Here is a 17,812-nt window from a genome sequence, read left to right as displayed (position 1 = left end):
ATATTCCAAGTTTCAAAAAAATCAAAAAATACTGTGAAACTTATACATATTCACGATGGATCTGTGAATTTTTTCGTTCAAAAATATTATGATTTACAAGATGCACAAAAAAATCCCAGCCCAACAATAAAAAAAAAGATTGGCCCATTTTCATGTACATATTTTTTTTGTCTACACCACATATGAAAGTATATTGTTGTGAAAATTTTATTGAACGTGTTATATGTGTATTTGTGTATGTAGAATGTTTTTTATTTTTTTGCATTGTGGAAAAATGTTTCTTTGTAAGTCCACATAGTGCCCGTCCACTGTTGGGCATTTCCACTTCCTTGTGTCCTTTATCTGAGCCAGGTTTGCTCTGTTACAGCGGCTCACATGACCTGGGAGAATGACAGCACATGATGTGGTCGAAATTCTCAGAAAAAAACACGATGTGGTCGTGACGCTGAAGAAGATCAAAGCCGAGTACACCAGGAAACAAACAGCAACGGTGTCATGCGCAGCACAGTGATCGATCTCCTTCATACTCATATCCCATAATGTGTTTGAACTTGAAATTCCGCATGAGAATAGAACATCACTCTCTTAACATCCCCTATTTTTTTGAGATTTTTTTTAAACTTCAAAACATCATATTTATGTGGTTTTCATCAAATGTTGGTTTCCGTATGATATTTTCCCACATAAATATGTATGGATGCATCTGTTCTTCTGCAGTTAGAACAGACACATGCCTTATGCTTCTAGGACGGGGAGGACTGAATCAGACTATACACTGGGCCTGTTAGATTTTTGATTCTGATTTTCTTCTCTCCAACTGAAGAGTAGCGTTCTTTTTATACTACTCCCTCCGTTCCTAAATATATGTCTTTGTAGAGATTTCACTATGGACCACATACGGATATATCTAGATGCATTTTAGAGTATAGATTCACTCATTTTGCTCCGTATGTGGTTCATAGTGAAATCTCTCCAAAGACTTATATTTAGGAACGGAGGGAGTAGATGTTAAAGCACACCAAACAACACCTTAATCATGTCTCCTAGGATCTATATAACTTGGAAGCAAAGCAAAGTAAATCTGTGCAGATGCAACGGTGTGTCTTGCTGACATCACCTGTGTTACATATACTCGATACAGTTTCCGACAATGTCGAGCTTGGCCTCTCCAACCTCATTGCTCACAGTTGCAAGATTATTTTCCAAGAATGAATAGAATAGTACTACCAGTCTACAAGGGAGCAGACTGAGATACAGTGCTCTGTTTTGCGAGAACAGGGGTGCCCTGCTGTTGTTGAAGGGCGGAAGAATGGACATGCTGGACGCGCTCGAGATACAGCGGGGTCTGCATTTCTACGAGCCGAGATATCTGTGAACCAACAGTGTGGGTGGACAGTTAAAACCAGAAACATCATACAGCAGGCCCAGACAGTAATGTCAGTGATTCGAAATAATTACACGCAGTGAAAGTTTAACATTATAAGAAAGTAAAACCCAGAATTTAGCAAAATGAGTTGTCTCGAGCGAGCAACAAATAGTATGTAGGTACAAGAGGTGCTATATTAGTTACTTACCGCCCTTTGGAACGCGAACATCTCTTCTTGACCAGACAGCATTGACACTAGACCTCTAGTAGAGGGCCCTGCACCAACATTGCCTTCTGCGGAAACATCCCTCCTTAACTTTGACCCTTCGGCTTCAGTTTCAAACTGGAAACTGCATAATAACCTCTCATGTTAGTAATAAATTCCTGTTCCCGATTCTTTAGATTCAAATGCTTTGCATTAAAAAATATTACAGATGGATAAAAACATAATTCACAACAAAGCTCGCCAAGCCAAGACATTTTTATTCAGGAATTTTTTTTTCTTTTGGAAATCGGTAGCCCCTGACTAAATTTTGATTCAGAATACAGGATTGTTGTTATTCCTCTGGTTTCGTACAAGATGATGCCACAAGTAGCAATGCCTAAGATTATTAAGTACCACATTCAAAAGTTTGACCCTGCAAAGATGAAGATTTCAGAAGACCTACATGGTAGCTATCATATTACCACTGAATATAAAAGTACAACCTGCACATGTCGCATTGAAATATGCACAATTACAACTTCGATAATTTTGGGTCCGAAGAGGACTGCCCCCCCCCCCCCCCAGCCCCCGCGTCGCTCCCAAGGGCGACTCGGGAGGCGAAACCCTAGCCGATCGCCCAGGCTCCCTCCTTCCCTCGCTGTCGCCGGGAGGATGCCCGGCGGGCAAAGCCCCACACGGTGGACGGCGGCGGCGGGCCCTCGTTCGTGTGCTCGCGCGCTGCTGCTGGGCGCGCTGGAGCGGCGGGAGCGCGCGGTGGCGCGGCGGGCGGCCGTCTGCTCGCAGGGAGGTCGAGATGGCGTGGACTGTGTGCGCGGTGGCGCTGCCATGGCGGCCGCCGGCCGCTGATGCATGCGGCAGAGTTGAGGGCGCCCAGATCTGGGCCGCACGAGCCCGCCCAGGCCCGCGACAATCACTCTGCCCCCACCCACCCTTCTCCCTCCTCCCACCCCTCCCGGCCGCCGCCGGCGGTTGCCGCTGGGTTAGTAAGCACGCGCGCGGCGACCCTGACGGTTGCTGCTCTGCTGTGCCCCGGCGGATCCTGGCGGCGGAGGCTGCGGGCCAGCGCGGCAGCGGCGCGGTGCAGGTGGCTGCAGCCGCCTGCTGGACGCGCTCCCGGCGGTGGCCGGCCTGCTGGAGCTGCGCTGGTCGGTGCCCACTCCTGTGACGACAACGTTTCTAGGCTTCCCCCATGTGTGTTGGTCTTCTCCAACGATTCTTCGCCATGCCCGGTCTGCCACTGCATCTGAGGTCCTTCGTTCTTGGGTTGGGGCGAAATCCCCGCGCAGCGACGGCCTGCGCTGTCAGCAGCGACGCCCGAGGGTGCCGTCACCTCCTTGGAGGCGTTGGCATGACCCTGACCGGACCTCCTCCTCGAGCACCGGGAGAAATCCTAGGTCCGGCCTCCCGGACCGGGCAGCGGCGGCGTCTCAACGCCGGTCCCCTCTTGATGGCGCTGCTTTGGCTGCAAGTGGAGTACTTGATGCGGCAGATGGTGGTTGGCGATGCATCGCTCTGGCGTAGACTGCTACACAAGGAGCAGGTCACAACGTTTGCCTGCGCCGGCGCTCCCCAATGAATGCTACAACAGTTCCAATCAGGCCCTTCCTTTCACCCGCCGACTCTCTAGGCACATGGGTGCGAGGTACGTCGGCCTGGGCAGTCCTGAAGCTGCATTCGTTCCTGGAAGTGCCTGGCAATGGCAGTGATGCTGCCCTGTTGCCCCGAGTCTCGGTGCTTCGCCATTTTGGCTGGAGGCAAGGCTGGGCGAGGCCTAATGTCGTTGCGTGTCTGTAGTTGAGGGCACCTCCTCACCTAGCTGTAGTCACTTGGTGAGGACGGTCGGGTGTGTGTGTGTGTGTGTGTCCCTCCTTTCTGGAGGTTGTACCCCCGAAATCTTCCTGTTCAATGCAATGAAACGCAACTCTTTTGCGTTTTCTCGAAAAAAGAAAATTTTAACTGCAGTTCACTAATGTGGTTAGAGGATCATGCATCCAACTATCCAAGTATAAACGTAGATGTTCTCTGAAAATCATCAACACTTTACATGATCAGGTAAGCGCTCTGCAGTTCACCAATGAGTTAAGAGGGTCACGAGTATAAATGCAAATGTTACCTCTCTAAATCAAAAAGAGGCCCTTCCTCAGTTCCTTGAAATAGATTGTCAATGGGTAAGGTAGCTAAACATATAAGGCGGCAGTGATGATTGTACATCTCATCAATAAGGGTGATGAATCTTCTTGCCTAAATGAGGAATAATATTAGAAAAAACATAACACTTCATTTGGCATCAAAGAATTATTAAGTACTTGATAAAGTCAGAGGATAACGAAAAGCAACAGATGAAGGAGTACCTTGTCACGGATCTTCATACTCATAGCTGGAAGGTCTGATATGAAAATTGTATGGTAGTTCCTGGCTATTGCTATATAGTCTGCAGCTCCGACCTAAGTATTGGAATAAGGAATACAAGTAAATAAATAATATAACCAAAGCAAGTCTTATGGTTCATTTAAAACATCTTTCACTGCATAGAATTAGAATTCAGTTCCAAATTCATACAGTTAAAGGAAGCAAGATACTACTCCATATATATTTTCTTCAAGCCAACAGTGCCATGATCATGAATAACATCTTGATTATCGAGAAATGTAAATTCAAAGAGTGGGATATTACTGGGCGTCCACATAAATACTCGAAGTCAAACCTTGCCACACCACTACAACTTTGAGGAATCTCAATAGACCTGTTCATGTAATATTAAAGTTAATACAGTTCAAGCTTATGTATATTGGTATAGAGATGATTTTAGGACACACCTTCCAAACATTACAGGAATAGTAACTGCAGTAATGTTTCCTCCTGTCTGGTTAGTTATGTCATGCCACATAGCCTCAAACATACTCCTTGTGTCAGGATTGGTAGGCCAATAATAGTGAATCTGCATACAAATATGCAAATTAGTTGTTACATGAAAAAATACCAGATAACGCATATGACATCCAAGAATAAGGTAATAAATACAGGCAGAATAAATATCAAATTTCCAAGCAAAACGAGAGTAAGCATGCAGTGTATTCACAAAAGGATACACCTTACTGGTTTCATATTAGAGTTATCATAGGGATCAAAAAATGTAACTTAAGGTATATTTGACTTGACATGTACAAGTAGATGCTTGAATCTCTGTCCTAACAACCAAATTGATAACTACAACTTTATTGAGTGTCACCAAAGATGAATATATTTTTACAGGCCCTGTTAATTTATTAACCTCAAGGTAGTAAAGGGAGTTGATGTTTTCTTGTTTATGCAATAGCCTGAATAACTACACGACAAACCCCTATCAAACTTCAACAATGAGATTAAGTCTATGTAACTACAGTGGATCAAGGCAGAAGATTTCAAGAGAATGCCGAGTGGGAGATTTTGCAAATTAAATTAAGATCTTCAAATAATGTGATTTAATCACCTGAACTTGTCAGTCCAGTAACTGATTTCTAGACAGTTTAAGCATCTGTACACAGTGAATCACAATATCATGGGGAACTACTTATTTTCAACCTGCTAACACTGCTATCATCTAGTAAGCACCATGTTTATCTCCAGAACATGTAACGCAGATGTTTTATGCGGTCCTAAGACCAAGTGTCATAAATTCCCTATGTCATTACAAGTCAACCTGAGTTGAGCCATCTGTTGGAATAAGGCGGCGATAATCCGTTTCAGTTCCAACAAGAATCTTATTGCAGGTCTCGTCTAGCTTAGATAATAACTCAAGGAAGATTTCTCGTTGCATCCCATCCTACAAAACCAACGGAGAAGGGTGAAAAGATCAAAACAAGTACAGAGTTATTTTAACTCAAAGGTACCTATTATCAATTCAGGTAATAATGTATGCTGTCATTCTTATGTCATATAAAAAATCCGGAAGACAAAAAACTAAGCTTCAGAAAGTCTCTTGTCATTTCTTGTAGATGGATGATGTGCTTCTGAATAGTTAAACTACAAGAAACCCAGGTGCAAATAAGTAGTCCACAGCCATTAGCCATGTATCCTTTTTCAATGAATTTTCTGTATCTAGGATAAGGAAAAAGAGCAATAAGCTCTAGTTTAGCTCCCCTACACATTCTCCACATTGTTATTCATCCATAACATGATAGCAACCTGGTGTTTTACCACTTTAGCTTCTTTCAAATTGTATGTTCAAATGGTGAGAAGTCGTTCCTGTTTGTGGGAACAAAGTTCTAGCCTTCTAGGTAGTGTACTTCAAAATGAATATTCCCAGCAGGTCAGAATGTGGTTATGCCTTTCACTCCGATCTTCTTTTGGTGAAATGTAAGTGTTTATTATATTTAAAAAAGAAAGAAAAGAGAAATAATCACAAAAGGGTGTACCTGATTCAGATCTTCCGGTGCTTTATTGCTGGTAGCAACAAGCACAGTCCCAGTGCTTAATAGTCTGCTGAGAATACCAGACAGGGCAACAATAGCGAATACATCAATAGTCTGCACAGATGCAGTTTCTTAGTACATTTCAAAACTATAGGCTGCAGAGTTTATTGTATTTACACTTTTACAGTGACAGCTAAATATTTCTTAGTAACAGCAAGCATACCATGGTAGACAGAGTGAAGTAGCACGAGGTGTTTATAAGAGTTTTTTTTTAAGTGCATATCTCACATTAAGGCACAAGGTTGACATTGTCTGTCAGCTGTATTAGCCTCATGGAATCTTACTCAGAAGTTAAGTTAAAATTATGCTAAGTCATGTGCGTACCTGTGTCTAATCCAATTTACTATCAATAATATTAACTGTCACTTTTTTTTTACAAATGTACTGTATACGGTAATAACTATTGAAGGCATGAGCTGAATAGGGAAAATAAATTTCAGAACAATTTCCTACAAAACTATACTTGATGTAATCGCATTGGATTAATAAACTACGGCAGTAATCTGATAAGCATGATGTCAAGTGTGATATAGAAATGGCAGTTTCCTCCAATAAGTTGGAAATGCACACCATAGAAGTGTTAATTACATGTACCTGTATCTCGTCAAAGCATAGAATGCTTGCACCACATTTATTTGCTTGTCTATCGACAAGGAACTTGTCAGCGACAGCTAGCAGGATATGTTTTTGATGTTTATCTTGTTTATACTTTTCCTCCCCGATCAGCCATTCCTTAATTTTTGCATCAAAAGGGAGGCCTGATATCCAACTGAAAGCACTTGATTCCATAGACTTGCCATCATCACGTCTCTTCCACACATCATGCATATGGTCGTGTATTTCAAGCATAGCCTGCATGAGAAGGTGTAATTCAATTTTATTCAAATGCTAGACAACAGGATCCTGACTGAAATATGATAGTCAACAAGTTAATTAACAGAACTCTTGTCAAGCCACACATACACTCTGTTTTCTCAGCTTGCCAAGCCACACGTACATGAGTTTTGCATAATTTACCTCATGAAAGTGAAACCTCCTCCTGTGTTTGATGACACCTTCTGTGGCCCCATAAAACATGTCCATCAACATTGTCTTGCCTGTGTTACAAGTTGCTCCCTAAAGTTAGCATAATAATTGCAGATAGCTAGATAATATTATCATCATCTCATTATCATTAAACAAATGTATCATCACAAACAGCACATGACTATTTTGAAAGAACAGCGTAATGAACCAAGTGAAGTATTTAGTTACTACTGTATGTAGATACTGTTAAGACATAATTCATTAGCTTACCACTTCCAACATTCCCGTAAAGGTATAATCCTTTTGGAGCAACAGGTGCAACTGGTTTCTGGCCAACCAAATTATCTAGTTTTCTCTCTCTATTCAAATATGAAACCCATCTTCCAACTCCAGGTTCTATATTAGCTCTTCTTTTCCTGGTTTAATCGGCAACAGACAAGTCAAACAGCAACTTTCAATGCAGTGCAACACGACAGTTAAACAGACTTATAGGTCGCTGATCTGCTTAGTTGCACAATTCTTGGAAAAGGAGATTTCCCATATCTAAACAAAAAAAATCTACAGAGCATGCAAAAATTTCCACATAATTTCTAATATTCTTTTACCTTCAACTAAGTTATCCAAATGTTCTTGATGGAGATGGTAGCCAAGAACGAACTTGGTAAATAAATGATGAGAACTTCATCTATTTGCACGAACACCTTACTAAAGAGTTATCAGTAGGAAAAATTTACATCATTTGGCAGAGGATATATAGTCATATATGAACAGCAGCACTGGAAGTTAGAATACAAAACTATTGGTATCAATTATTTGATGGTTTTACACCGAACGTACCCAGTCAGGAGAAGAAATATTACCGTGAAATCAACTTATCGAGAAATCCCCTTTTCTCATCTATCCACACCCCATCGTGCTGCTTATCCTCGGCTTCTTCAAGGAGAAGCCTCCGCCGTTCGTTCTCCCGGGTACTGTCCCACATAGACAGCTTTGTCTGCACTTCACGCAAAGGCACTCACTCAGACGCCACGAAACAATCTCCCTGAATAACAAAAAATGCACCTAGTGCTACTCAGAGCAAGCTGTCTAACTCGGAGCCGTCGGCAACTTACATGGTAATCCTCCATCTCCATCTCGTACCGCTCGAGCCTCCCGAGCAGGCTGTCTAACTCGGAGGCAACGTTTTCCTGGTACACGTCATGCCGGAGCTTCCCTTGGCTCACCAGGTCCCTGTAGAGCGTAAGAGGACCCCCTTCAGGTGCAGAACAGAACAGAACAGCATGAGAAATTACCAAGAGTAAACTGTCATGAAATTTTCAAAAAAATACGGGCATCAGCAGCTCGGAGAGCAGATATAGATGATCAGCTTTCCATGAGATTTCAGAAAGTATCAGATGAAATTTCTGCATCACTCGGTCGGTGGCGAACAGAGGGGGGCGGTGGAATTAAAATCATGGAGTGATCGGCAGAGGCGCGGAGCATTGAGCTACGGAAGTGCTACTGCGCGGCCACTCTAGATTCATGGGGGTGGTGGTTAAGGGGGAGATCACGCCAGTACCTGGTTTCGGGCGGTGATCGGCGGCGTCGTGGAGGCGACGGGGGAGGGGGAGCGGCGGGCGCGCGGGAGGATCGGCGCGGGGGGCGGCCGCGAGGAGGGCCGCGGACCGGCGGGTGACGCCGACGCGTAGCCGGAGCAGCATCGCCGGGGAAGTGCGGTGGTGGGGCGAGGCGGACGGCGAGGTGGTGGTGGCTTAACTCCCCGCCGCGCCCATGTCGGGGTGACGCGGCCGCTCTTCTCACCGCACGCCGTGGGCTCGAGCGCTTTTCGCCGGGCTACCTACCACCGAGCTGGGCCGGGCCGTTGGCACGCCAGCACGCGTGCTAAACAGGTCGTGCCCGGCACGGGGCACGCCAGGGGGCCGTGCTTGGGCTACTAAGCTGGGCACGCGGGCCGGCATGGCACGGCCCGTTTATATTTTATATTTTTTTATTTTTTAGATAAATATGGCCTACCAGCCTAGTAGGTAAAAAGTTGCCCAAAAAACACCTAGCAGGCCAAACTGCACGTGAGCCGTCGTGCCTGGCGTGTCGGCGGGCCGACCTGCATAGCATCTGGGCGTGCCTGGGCTGGCGGCTGAAGCACGCGGGCTGGCATGGTACGACCCGTCTATCAAGTGTGTCACAGGTCGCGCCATGCCAGGAACGATTAAGGCGGGTCGGGCTGTATTGTGCCGTGCAGGCCAGTTTGGCCAGCTCTGGCACCGAGAGGCGAGAAAGCCCATGCGGGCCAGGCACATTTTTCCTTGATAAAGTCAGGCCCATTCAAATGATAGGCCATCACATGTGGGCTGACATAGTGCACAAATGCTATGTCTCGCCCGTACTGATTTCTATTAGTAGAAATCGCCTACGGGCGGACTAGCATCGGGCCGGCCATTTACCTGTTATTCATTCGTTCCAATCCTCATCCTCACTCGATCGATAGGTTCGGTTTGGTTTCTTCGTCTTTTTTGTTTTCGTTCTCTTTTGTTCTTCTTTTATTCTTTCTGTTTTTTCATCGGTTGTTTGGTTTTCTTTTTTCCTTCTTTTATGCTTGTGTTTCCTTTTTCTAGAATATTTTTCCGTTCTTCTTTATGCTTTGGTTTTATTATGATTCTATTTTGTTTTCTTGGGTTTTTTTGGTTTCTTTGCTTTCCTTTTTGTTTCTCTTGTCGGTTTTCATTGGGTTGTTTTTTCAATACATGTCTAGTTTCTTTCATACATGTTTCTACATTTTTCTTACATATTTCAAACACTGTTTCATACCCATCAAACATTTTTCAAATAAACATTTAACATTTTATACAAAAATATGTTTTGAATATTATTTCAAATGCATGTTAATTTTTTTTCAAATACATGTCGAGATCTTTTCCAAATGATAAAAACATTTGTTTGAACTATGCAAACATTTTTGTACATTGTAAAAACTTTTTTAGAAAATATTTTGAACACATTTTTTAAACATGTGTAGATGTTTTTTAAAAATGTAACATATATTTTTTAATGTAAACATTATTTTTATTTAATTACAATAAGTTTTCTACATTTTCAAAACTTTTTTGTAAAATTCCATCAATTTATTTTGAAATGTTTCACATTTTATAATTGTCAAAAACATTTTTCAAACATACGATTAACATTATTTCTGTATGTGATTATCATCTTCTAATTAATGCATTCGCATTTATACATTTTTCTTGTATAACAGAAACATTTTTCTATATATGTTTAACATTTTGTAAATTCAAGATTAACATTTTTCAAAATTTTATGTCTAGAGTTTTTGTAATATATATTTAAAATATTTCAAAACATAAGCAAAAGTAAAAAAAATTGAAGAAATAAAAACCAAAAACATGCATGATGTTATCATGACTTCAGCAATGACATCAGCACAATGCGTTAGTTGGTTACTAGGTCGGCCCAGTAATTGCTCCCTGCAGGCGAGCCGAAACTGGGGATCGCAGCGAGCGGCACATAGCCGCGCCCGACTTAGTTGTTTGTGAACTTTTTGCCCTTGGTTCCGATACTACTCACTGTTTGTGATTCATCTTCCCTTCTGTCTGTTCTTTAGTTATTGTTTTCCTTTGGTTTTTTTATAGCAGCATCGATGAGACGATGGCGGTGATGACATTGAAATAAGTTTAAAAAATGTAAGTTAGATTTGTGAACACCTGTTTCAAAAATGGCATTGTGAACACCTGTTTCAAGAATGGCATTATAAAGACCAGATTGGCCCCCTTGAAAAAGAAAGAGAAATAAGTTTTCTTTGACCTCTTTTTACCTTGACGACGACCAATCTGGCGGGAACAAAGGGTTTGTGAAGGTACGTGTCGTTAGATTTGTTGCCTCTCTTCATATCTTGGTGGTTGATGTGTCTATTAAGGAAAACAGTTGGCTGGATCTTGGTATGACGATTTTGACTTATTCTTTCAAGTTGTTATGTGACATGGCTTGGTTTCTCCAACCCTCTAGACAAGTGATGAAGGATTACAAGCCTGTATTTGCATGAGGTGGTGTCCCAACCAATACTTCTTCAACGGCTACTATATCGCATTTCTAGTGGCGAGTGACTATTGTGGTCTTCAAAGTCTACAATGGTAAGGGCATTTGTAGGTGTCTGTTTCCCTTATTGTTGGTTCAGTGCATTTTTAAAACTTTGTCGACATGTATACAATTGAAAAAAGAAGATGGTCATTATGGTTTTCGGATGTAATTTTTTTGCTGATCATTTTGTGTTTCATTATCCATGTATTGTATTGTCCATTGTTTTCCTTGATAAGTGTCAGCTATAAAATTTCTTTTGGTTTCTCAAAAAAAATAGCAGCCATGCTAGAGTTTTTTAATATTCTGTTCTCCACACACCTTGGGAACCATGAGTTACCCGAGATTTGGTCATCAATGTATATCTAGACTTGTTTTGTAGAATTTGTTCTTCATGTGACCACATGATATGTTGTTGATGTTTAAGTTATTAAGTTGTGGTGAGCACTCTAATCTCTAGATTGTGATAGGACGGCAATTGATAAATTGCTTTATGCTCTACGTGCAAAGGTTTGGACTTTACATTGATTGATAGGATGAAGATTAATATGAAGATATAATTTCAAGAAATACTAGAAAGAATATTCTTTTCAGTATAGCATGAGGTCACTTTAGCACATTAGTATTACCTTTAGTCTTTTAGCTTTAATATTTGATACATTTCAAAATATTGTTTGAAATCATATCGTTGAATGAGAGTATGTTTTATTTATATTAGTTCATAATAATTATTTGAGTTTTCTAAACTTAGAGGCCAACTTCGCAATTCTTCCCGGGGCCTCAACGGAGACAGCCTCGCTCGATGTCGGCACACCGGAGGCTGCCCAGACAGCCACCTCCTTCAACCATGCTACATACATACTAGACTGTAAGTCAAGTTTCATTCATCAGCTGGTGTGAGCCAAGTGGGCGAACTGTAAATGCCCGGTTTCTAATGGATGAATTTACTAATATCTTCATCTCTCTCTTATTCGAATTGGCATCTTTATCTTTGTATAGGAGCAAAAAGAATCGGTCAGAGTGCATTTTAGTCTTCTTGCATAAGAAAAAATAGAGTGCATTTTAGTCTTTATGCTAGAAACGTCGTAAAAACATCTACGGATGAAATCTCTACCTAATAATAAAGGGACTATTGCTTCTGGCGGCACATCACTGGGATTGCCCCTAAAGTCCCAATAATTACCCCCGAGCCACCGGTAAGTGAAGAAAACGATTTGAATTTTCTTTGTCAAAGTCGCCGCCTGATTCGGTTCTTATAGGGTGAGACTTTGAAATATCACAAACGCATGTGAATCGTAGTGGCTAAAGTCCAATGCCCGGTTCTTTTTAGCTTTTCATTCTCTAGAATCAGCTTTTGGGAAACCTCCCACAGAAACAGCCAGAATCAGCCATCGAGTTCTTTTCTAAGATTGTGATTTGAGATTATGGGATGGGTTGTTGAAGGAAATATGCCCTAGAGGCAATAATAAAGATATTATTTATTTCCTTATTTCATGATAAATGTTTATTATTCATGCTAGAATTGTATTAACCGGAAACTTGATACATGTGTGAATGCATAGACAAAACAAAGTGTCCCTAGTATGCCTCTACTTGACTAGCTCGTTAATCAAAGATGGTTAAGTTTCCTGACCATAGACATGTGTTGTCATTTGATGAACGGGATCACATCATTAGAGAATGATGTGATGGACAAGACCCATCCGTTAGCTTAGCATTATGATCGTTAAGTTTTATTGCTATTGCCTTCTTCATGACTTATACATGTTCCTCTGACTATGAGATTATGCAACTCCCGAATACCGGAGGAACACCTTGTGTGCTTTCAAACGTCACAACGTAACTGGGCGATTATAAAGATGCTCTACAGGTGTCTCCAAAGGTGTTTGTTGGGTTGGCATAGATCGAGATTATGATTTGTCACTCCGTGTATTGGAGAGGTATCTCTGGGCCCTCTCGGTAATGCACATCACTATAAGCCTTGCAAGCAATGTGACTAATGAGTTAGTTGCGGGATGATGCATTACGGAACGAGTAAAGAGACTTGCCGGTAACGAGATTGAACTAGGTATATGATACCGACGATCGAATCTCAGGCAAGTAACATACCGATGGCAAAGGGAACAACGTATGTTGTTATGCGGTTTGACCGATAAAGATCTTCGTAGAATATGTGGGAGCCAATATGAGCATCCAGGTTCCGCTATTGGTTATTGACCGGAGATGAGTCTCGGTCATGTCTACATAGTTCTTGAACCCGTAGGGTCCGCACGCTTAACGTTCGATGATGATCGGTATTATGAGTTTATGTGTTTTGATGTACCAAAGGTTGTTCGGAGTCCCGGATGAGATCAAAGACATGACGAGGAGTCTCGGAATGGTCGGGACATAAAGATTCATATATAGGACGATAGTATTTGGACACCGGGAGTGTTCTGGGGGTACCGGGAACGTATCGCCTCACCGGAAAGGGGTTCCGGGCACCCCGGGCCAAGATATGGGCCTTATTGGGCCTAGGGCGGGACAGACCAGCCCCTAGTGCGCTGGTGGGGAAAGGAAAGGGAGAGGAGAGAAAGGAAGGGGCAATTCGGCCTCCCCTTTCCTTCTCTCCCCCTCCTCTTTCCTTCTCCCTCCGGAAAACATGGAAAGAGGGGAGGCCGAACAGGATTAGGCCCCAAGTAGGATTCCTCCTACTTGGGGCGCGCCTCCTGCTGCTCCCTCCCCCTCCCACCTATATATATATGTGGGAGGGCACTGCTAGAACACACAACAGACAATCTCTTAGCCGTGTGCAGTGCCCCCCTCCACAGTTATACACCTTGGTCATATCGTCATAGTGCTTAGGTGAAGCCCTGCGCCAGTAACTTCATCATCACCGTCGCCACGCCGTCGTGCTGACGAAACTCTCCCTCGGCCTCAACTATATCAAGAGTACGAGGGACGTCATCGAGCTGACCGTGTGCTGAACACGGAGGTGCCGTACGTTCGGTGCTAGGATCGGTCGGATCGTGAAGACGTACGACTACATCAACCGCGTTGATAAAACGCTTCCGCTTTCGGTCTACGAGGGTACGTGGACACACTCTCCCCGCTCGTTGCTATGCTTCTCCTAGATAGATCTTGTGTGATCGTAGGAAATTTTTTGAAATTACTGCGTTCCCCAACAGTTGTGTGCTGAAATGTCTATAATGTCCCTGAGCCGAAGAATGACTATGGTTGAATGTTGCATGTCTCCCTTCATAGTTCCATTGATGATAGCATTCACATTAAAAATAGCATTCAAATTTGCACCTAGCAGCAGCAAAAAAATACCGTTCACAGTTGCTAAGAGCAATCAAAGCAAACTTTTTTAACCAAACCATCTTCCCTTCACAGTAACATTAAGCATTCATAGTAGCCAGAAAAATTACATGATTGGTCCATTAATCCATCCATCTACGAAATACCTAGCACCATTCATCCATCCATCAAGGAAATCATGTACTAAGCATCTACATACATACATCTTATCCAACTTCCATCGTTCCATGTACAGGACAGAAAAGAAATAGATGAACAACCACCGAAGGAGGAGAGGCTCACCAGGCAGCAGTGGAAGGAGAGTTGCGGCCAGCAGGATGGGCTCGTTGGGGACGGCGGACGAAGGAGGCGGCCGGCGGGATGGGCTCGTCGGGGCCGGGGGAGGACTTGTGGCCGTCGGTTTAGGATTGGGGCGTAGGAGGCGGGGAGTATGACTCCTTCGGCCGACGGGATGGTGCGTGGGGGACGTGCTCGCCGGCTCCTGTAGGGCGGCGGGGAGGACGCCGGTAGATGGAGGGAGGAGGAGAGGTACGGGCGACGGGGCCTGTTACCTGGCGGCGGCCCAGCATTGGGCTGCAAGGCAGTTTGTGGAAGGGCATTTTGCTTGTAAATTTGTGCTGAAACAGGGGTATTTCTTAAAATCGAAACATTTTCTTTTGAGGGAGCTCCAGAATCGCTAGAATCGACCCAAAACGTTCCTTCTGTGTTACACTAGCGATTATGCTTCGATTTTGACAGTTCTACATAATCAAATCCAGTTTTTTCTAGTTTCTGATTTTCCACACACAAATTCTTCATAATCGGGTTAAAAGAACTGGGCCCAAGTCCTCCACGCAGGAGACCTAGGTTTGGTCCCTGGTTCCCACAAAATTTTCACCCCTTTTTCTCTCTTTACAGCAGCAAGGCACCTCCTCCTCCCAACACGGGTTCATGGGCCGGCCCATGTGCCCCTGTTCTTTTATTTCAAATTTTTTGCCTTCTCTTTTCTCATTTCAATTTTTGTTTTCCTTTCTTTACATTAACTCGGGATTTCCCAAAATTCCAAATTTAAAAATTAGTGAGTTTTGGAAAAAAATGTTTGTGAAATCATAAAATGTTCGAGAATTCAAAAAAATGTTTGGAAAATCATAAAATGTTCATGGACTGAAAAAATGTTGGTGATTTCAAAAAATTGTTCGCATATTATTAAAGAATTCATGATTTAGAAAAATATATTTGGAAAATAAAAATGTTCATGATTTTGAAAATGATCATGTATTCAAAACATATTCATGAATTCAAAGAAAATGTCTATGAAATTTTAAAAATGTTCAAAAAACTCAAAAAATCCTGAATTTCAAAACTTGTTCCCCAATTTCAAAAATCGTTTCAAAATTGTTCACCGAGTAAAAAACTGTCATGCATTTCACAAAATGTTCGTCTAAACAAAACAAATATTCGTGAATTTTAAAAATTGTTCCCAAATTTCAGGAATATGTTTGTCGATTCAAAAGTTTCCAAAAAAATTCACAAATTCGAAAAATAGTTGTGTTTTCATAAAATGTTTGGGACTTTGTAAAAAATCATGAATTTGAAAAATGTTTGCTATTTCAAAAAACATTCATGATTTCGAAAACAATTGTGGATCTAAAAAATGGTGAGAATTTCAAATATTATTCAAGAATTTATAAGATGTTCACAAAATGAAAAGAAAGAAAAAAAGGAAATGTAAATAAAAGAAAAGACATGAAAAAACTTGAAAAAAGAAAAGATAAACTAAAAATTAAATTAAAAGAAAAAGGGAAACCGGAAAGAAAAGGTAAAAACGTAAAATAATAAAAATAAAAACCAGGCAAAAAATGGTTCATTTCCCGAAAGCAGTGTACACTAAACTAATAATATGAGGTTTATGTAAACCTGTGGCTTAATGTTGATTTCCATATTGTTTGAAATTGTGTTCATAATGATTTTTTAATACTATCATGTGGTCTATTTGAGTAGTTCTAAATAGCTCAAGACTTTGAGCGACTAAGTATTTTATGTCTAGGTTTTAATTATTTTTTGGAAAGTATTTATATGTCTAGGGTTGGGAGTAGTTCGTGGTCGACGAGATTAGTTGTTAAAGTTTTAAACATTCTCTTGCACTACACAATGACAAGTGTGGCGTGGAGTGGCAGGCTCGTAGCCTTGGGATTTACCACGTCGAATGCATTGTGATCACATGGGCACCGGAGCCCTCATTAGCAAGGGTGGAAAAAAAGATAAGTGGCAACATGGCGGGGCACCGTGTTAAATAGAACAATAGAGGACGCTCATATGTCAAGGATATTGAGCCATACTTATTTGGCTAGCGCGTAATATTTTTGTCTCCCGAGCATATTTGCTAGTGTATTCTATGTATGTTGCCTGCGTTTCCTCCCTTAGTTGAGCTATGTGGGCCGTTCATGTCACAAAAAAGAAAAATAATAAGCTATGGGCCGTTGCAATGGCCACGAGTCCGTGTTTATTTCTTCAAGGGCCTGCGTTATTTTTCTTGTGGATGTCGATGGAGTCCCGTCCCGGTTTCAACCGTCAGCATCACACACACACGGTGGTCGCTCGTCCTCCACGCGTGTGTTTTTTTTTTTTTGCGGGGTCTCCACGCGTGTGTATACATCAGCAGTTCAGCACCCAGACTTTGTTTGTGGCCGACTTTGCTTGACCCATTCCAATAATAATGGTACAAAAAGCGCTATCATCAAAGTAGTAATAACTTTGGTATTCTCAGTTCATCGGAATTCAAGTCCTGGTGCTCGCATTATTTCTGAAATTATTTTAGAATTTCCGGCGATGCGCTTTCAGTGGGAGAGGACGTTCCCGTCGACGATGAGGCGCCTACGGTGACTTCATAAATACCAATATGATATGCCGTCTCAGTCTCTTGAAGGTCCTCATATAGGGGTAGGGTGTGTGTGTTTATATAGGTGACGCGCATACGTATGAATGCTTGCGTCTGTACTATGTTAAAAAATAGTACATGTAAACTGAGCGTCACTCGAACGGCTAGATTCTCTATGGTCAAATTAGTTCATTGGGGTCAAGTCCTAGGCATACTAGTAGAATGCCCGTGTGTTGCTACGAGCAAAAACCGAATACCTATACTTTGCCATGGAATATAAAAATATGGACACATAGATCAAATTTTTTTAAATTGAAATATACACATTAAGCATTGTGTCTTCCTATTTTCATCATACTCTTTCACATTTTTCCTTCTCGGCAATCTCCCTATCTTCTTAACATGCCAAATCGCTCACCATCCAAGAACTTATAACTTGATATATACCACCCATGATTAAATAGCATAGTAGAATGCCCGGTAGCGTGAGCTACAATACA

General features: G+C 42.1%; 1 protein-coding gene across 2 annotated transcripts; it reads right to left on the bottom strand.

The window, feature by feature from the left end:
* Positions 1–1,030: 1,030 nt before the first annotated feature.
* Positions 1,031–8,902, bottom strand: LOC123076990 (AFG1-like ATPase). 2 transcript variants are annotated; one of them, XM_044499162.1, is made up of 14 exons: positions 8,628–8,902; positions 8,182–8,321; positions 7,930–8,063; positions 7,340–7,485; positions 7,061–7,140; positions 6,638–6,895; positions 5,987–6,097; positions 5,272–5,394; positions 4,409–4,530; positions 4,266–4,335; positions 3,944–4,036; positions 3,706–3,833; positions 1,575–1,716; positions 1,031–1,369 (listed from the first exon to the last, which is right to left on the bottom strand). In XM_044499162.1, the coding sequence occupies exons 1-14, from the start codon at positions 8,767–8,769 to the stop codon at positions 1,232–1,234; spliced, it is 1,827 nt and encodes a 608-aa protein (XP_044355097.1). In that variant the 5' UTR covers positions 8,770–8,902; the 3' UTR covers positions 1,031–1,231. The 2 variants fall into 2 exon arrangements, with proteins under 2 accessions (XP_044355097.1, XP_044355098.1); XM_044499163.1 differs by lacking the exon at positions 8,628–8,902 and having other exon boundaries at positions 7,930–8,068; positions 8,182–8,312.
* Between the last annotated feature and the right edge of the window lie 8,910 nt (positions 8,903–17,812).

The sequence above is a fragment of the Triticum aestivum genome, chromosome 3D (assembly GCF_018294505.1).
Source record: "Triticum aestivum cultivar Chinese Spring chromosome 3D, IWGSC CS RefSeq v2.1, whole genome shotgun sequence".
NCBI classification, from domain to species: Eukaryota; Viridiplantae; Streptophyta; class Magnoliopsida; order Poales; family Poaceae; genus Triticum; species Triticum aestivum.
Note: the sequence above shows the minus strand (reverse complement) of the source record. Positions and strands in the feature narration are given on the sequence as shown.

What these genes read in the sequence shown, in the direction of transcription:
- LOC123076990 (XM_044499162.1), bottom strand. Translation starts at nt 8,769, where the DNA reads ATGCTGCTCCGGCTACGCGTCGGCGTCACCCGCCGGTCCGCGGCCCTC. An exon ending in TGGAGATGGAGGATTACCAT is followed by an intron (nt 8,064 to 8,181) that starts GTAAGTTGCCGA and finishes CGTGAAGTGCAG; the next exon opens with ACAAAGCTGTCTATGTGGGA. An exon ending in CCTCTTTTTGATTTAGAGAG is followed by an intron (nt 1,717 to 3,705) that starts GTAACATTTGCA and finishes GTTATTATGCAG; the next exon opens with TTTCCAGTTTGAAACTGAAG.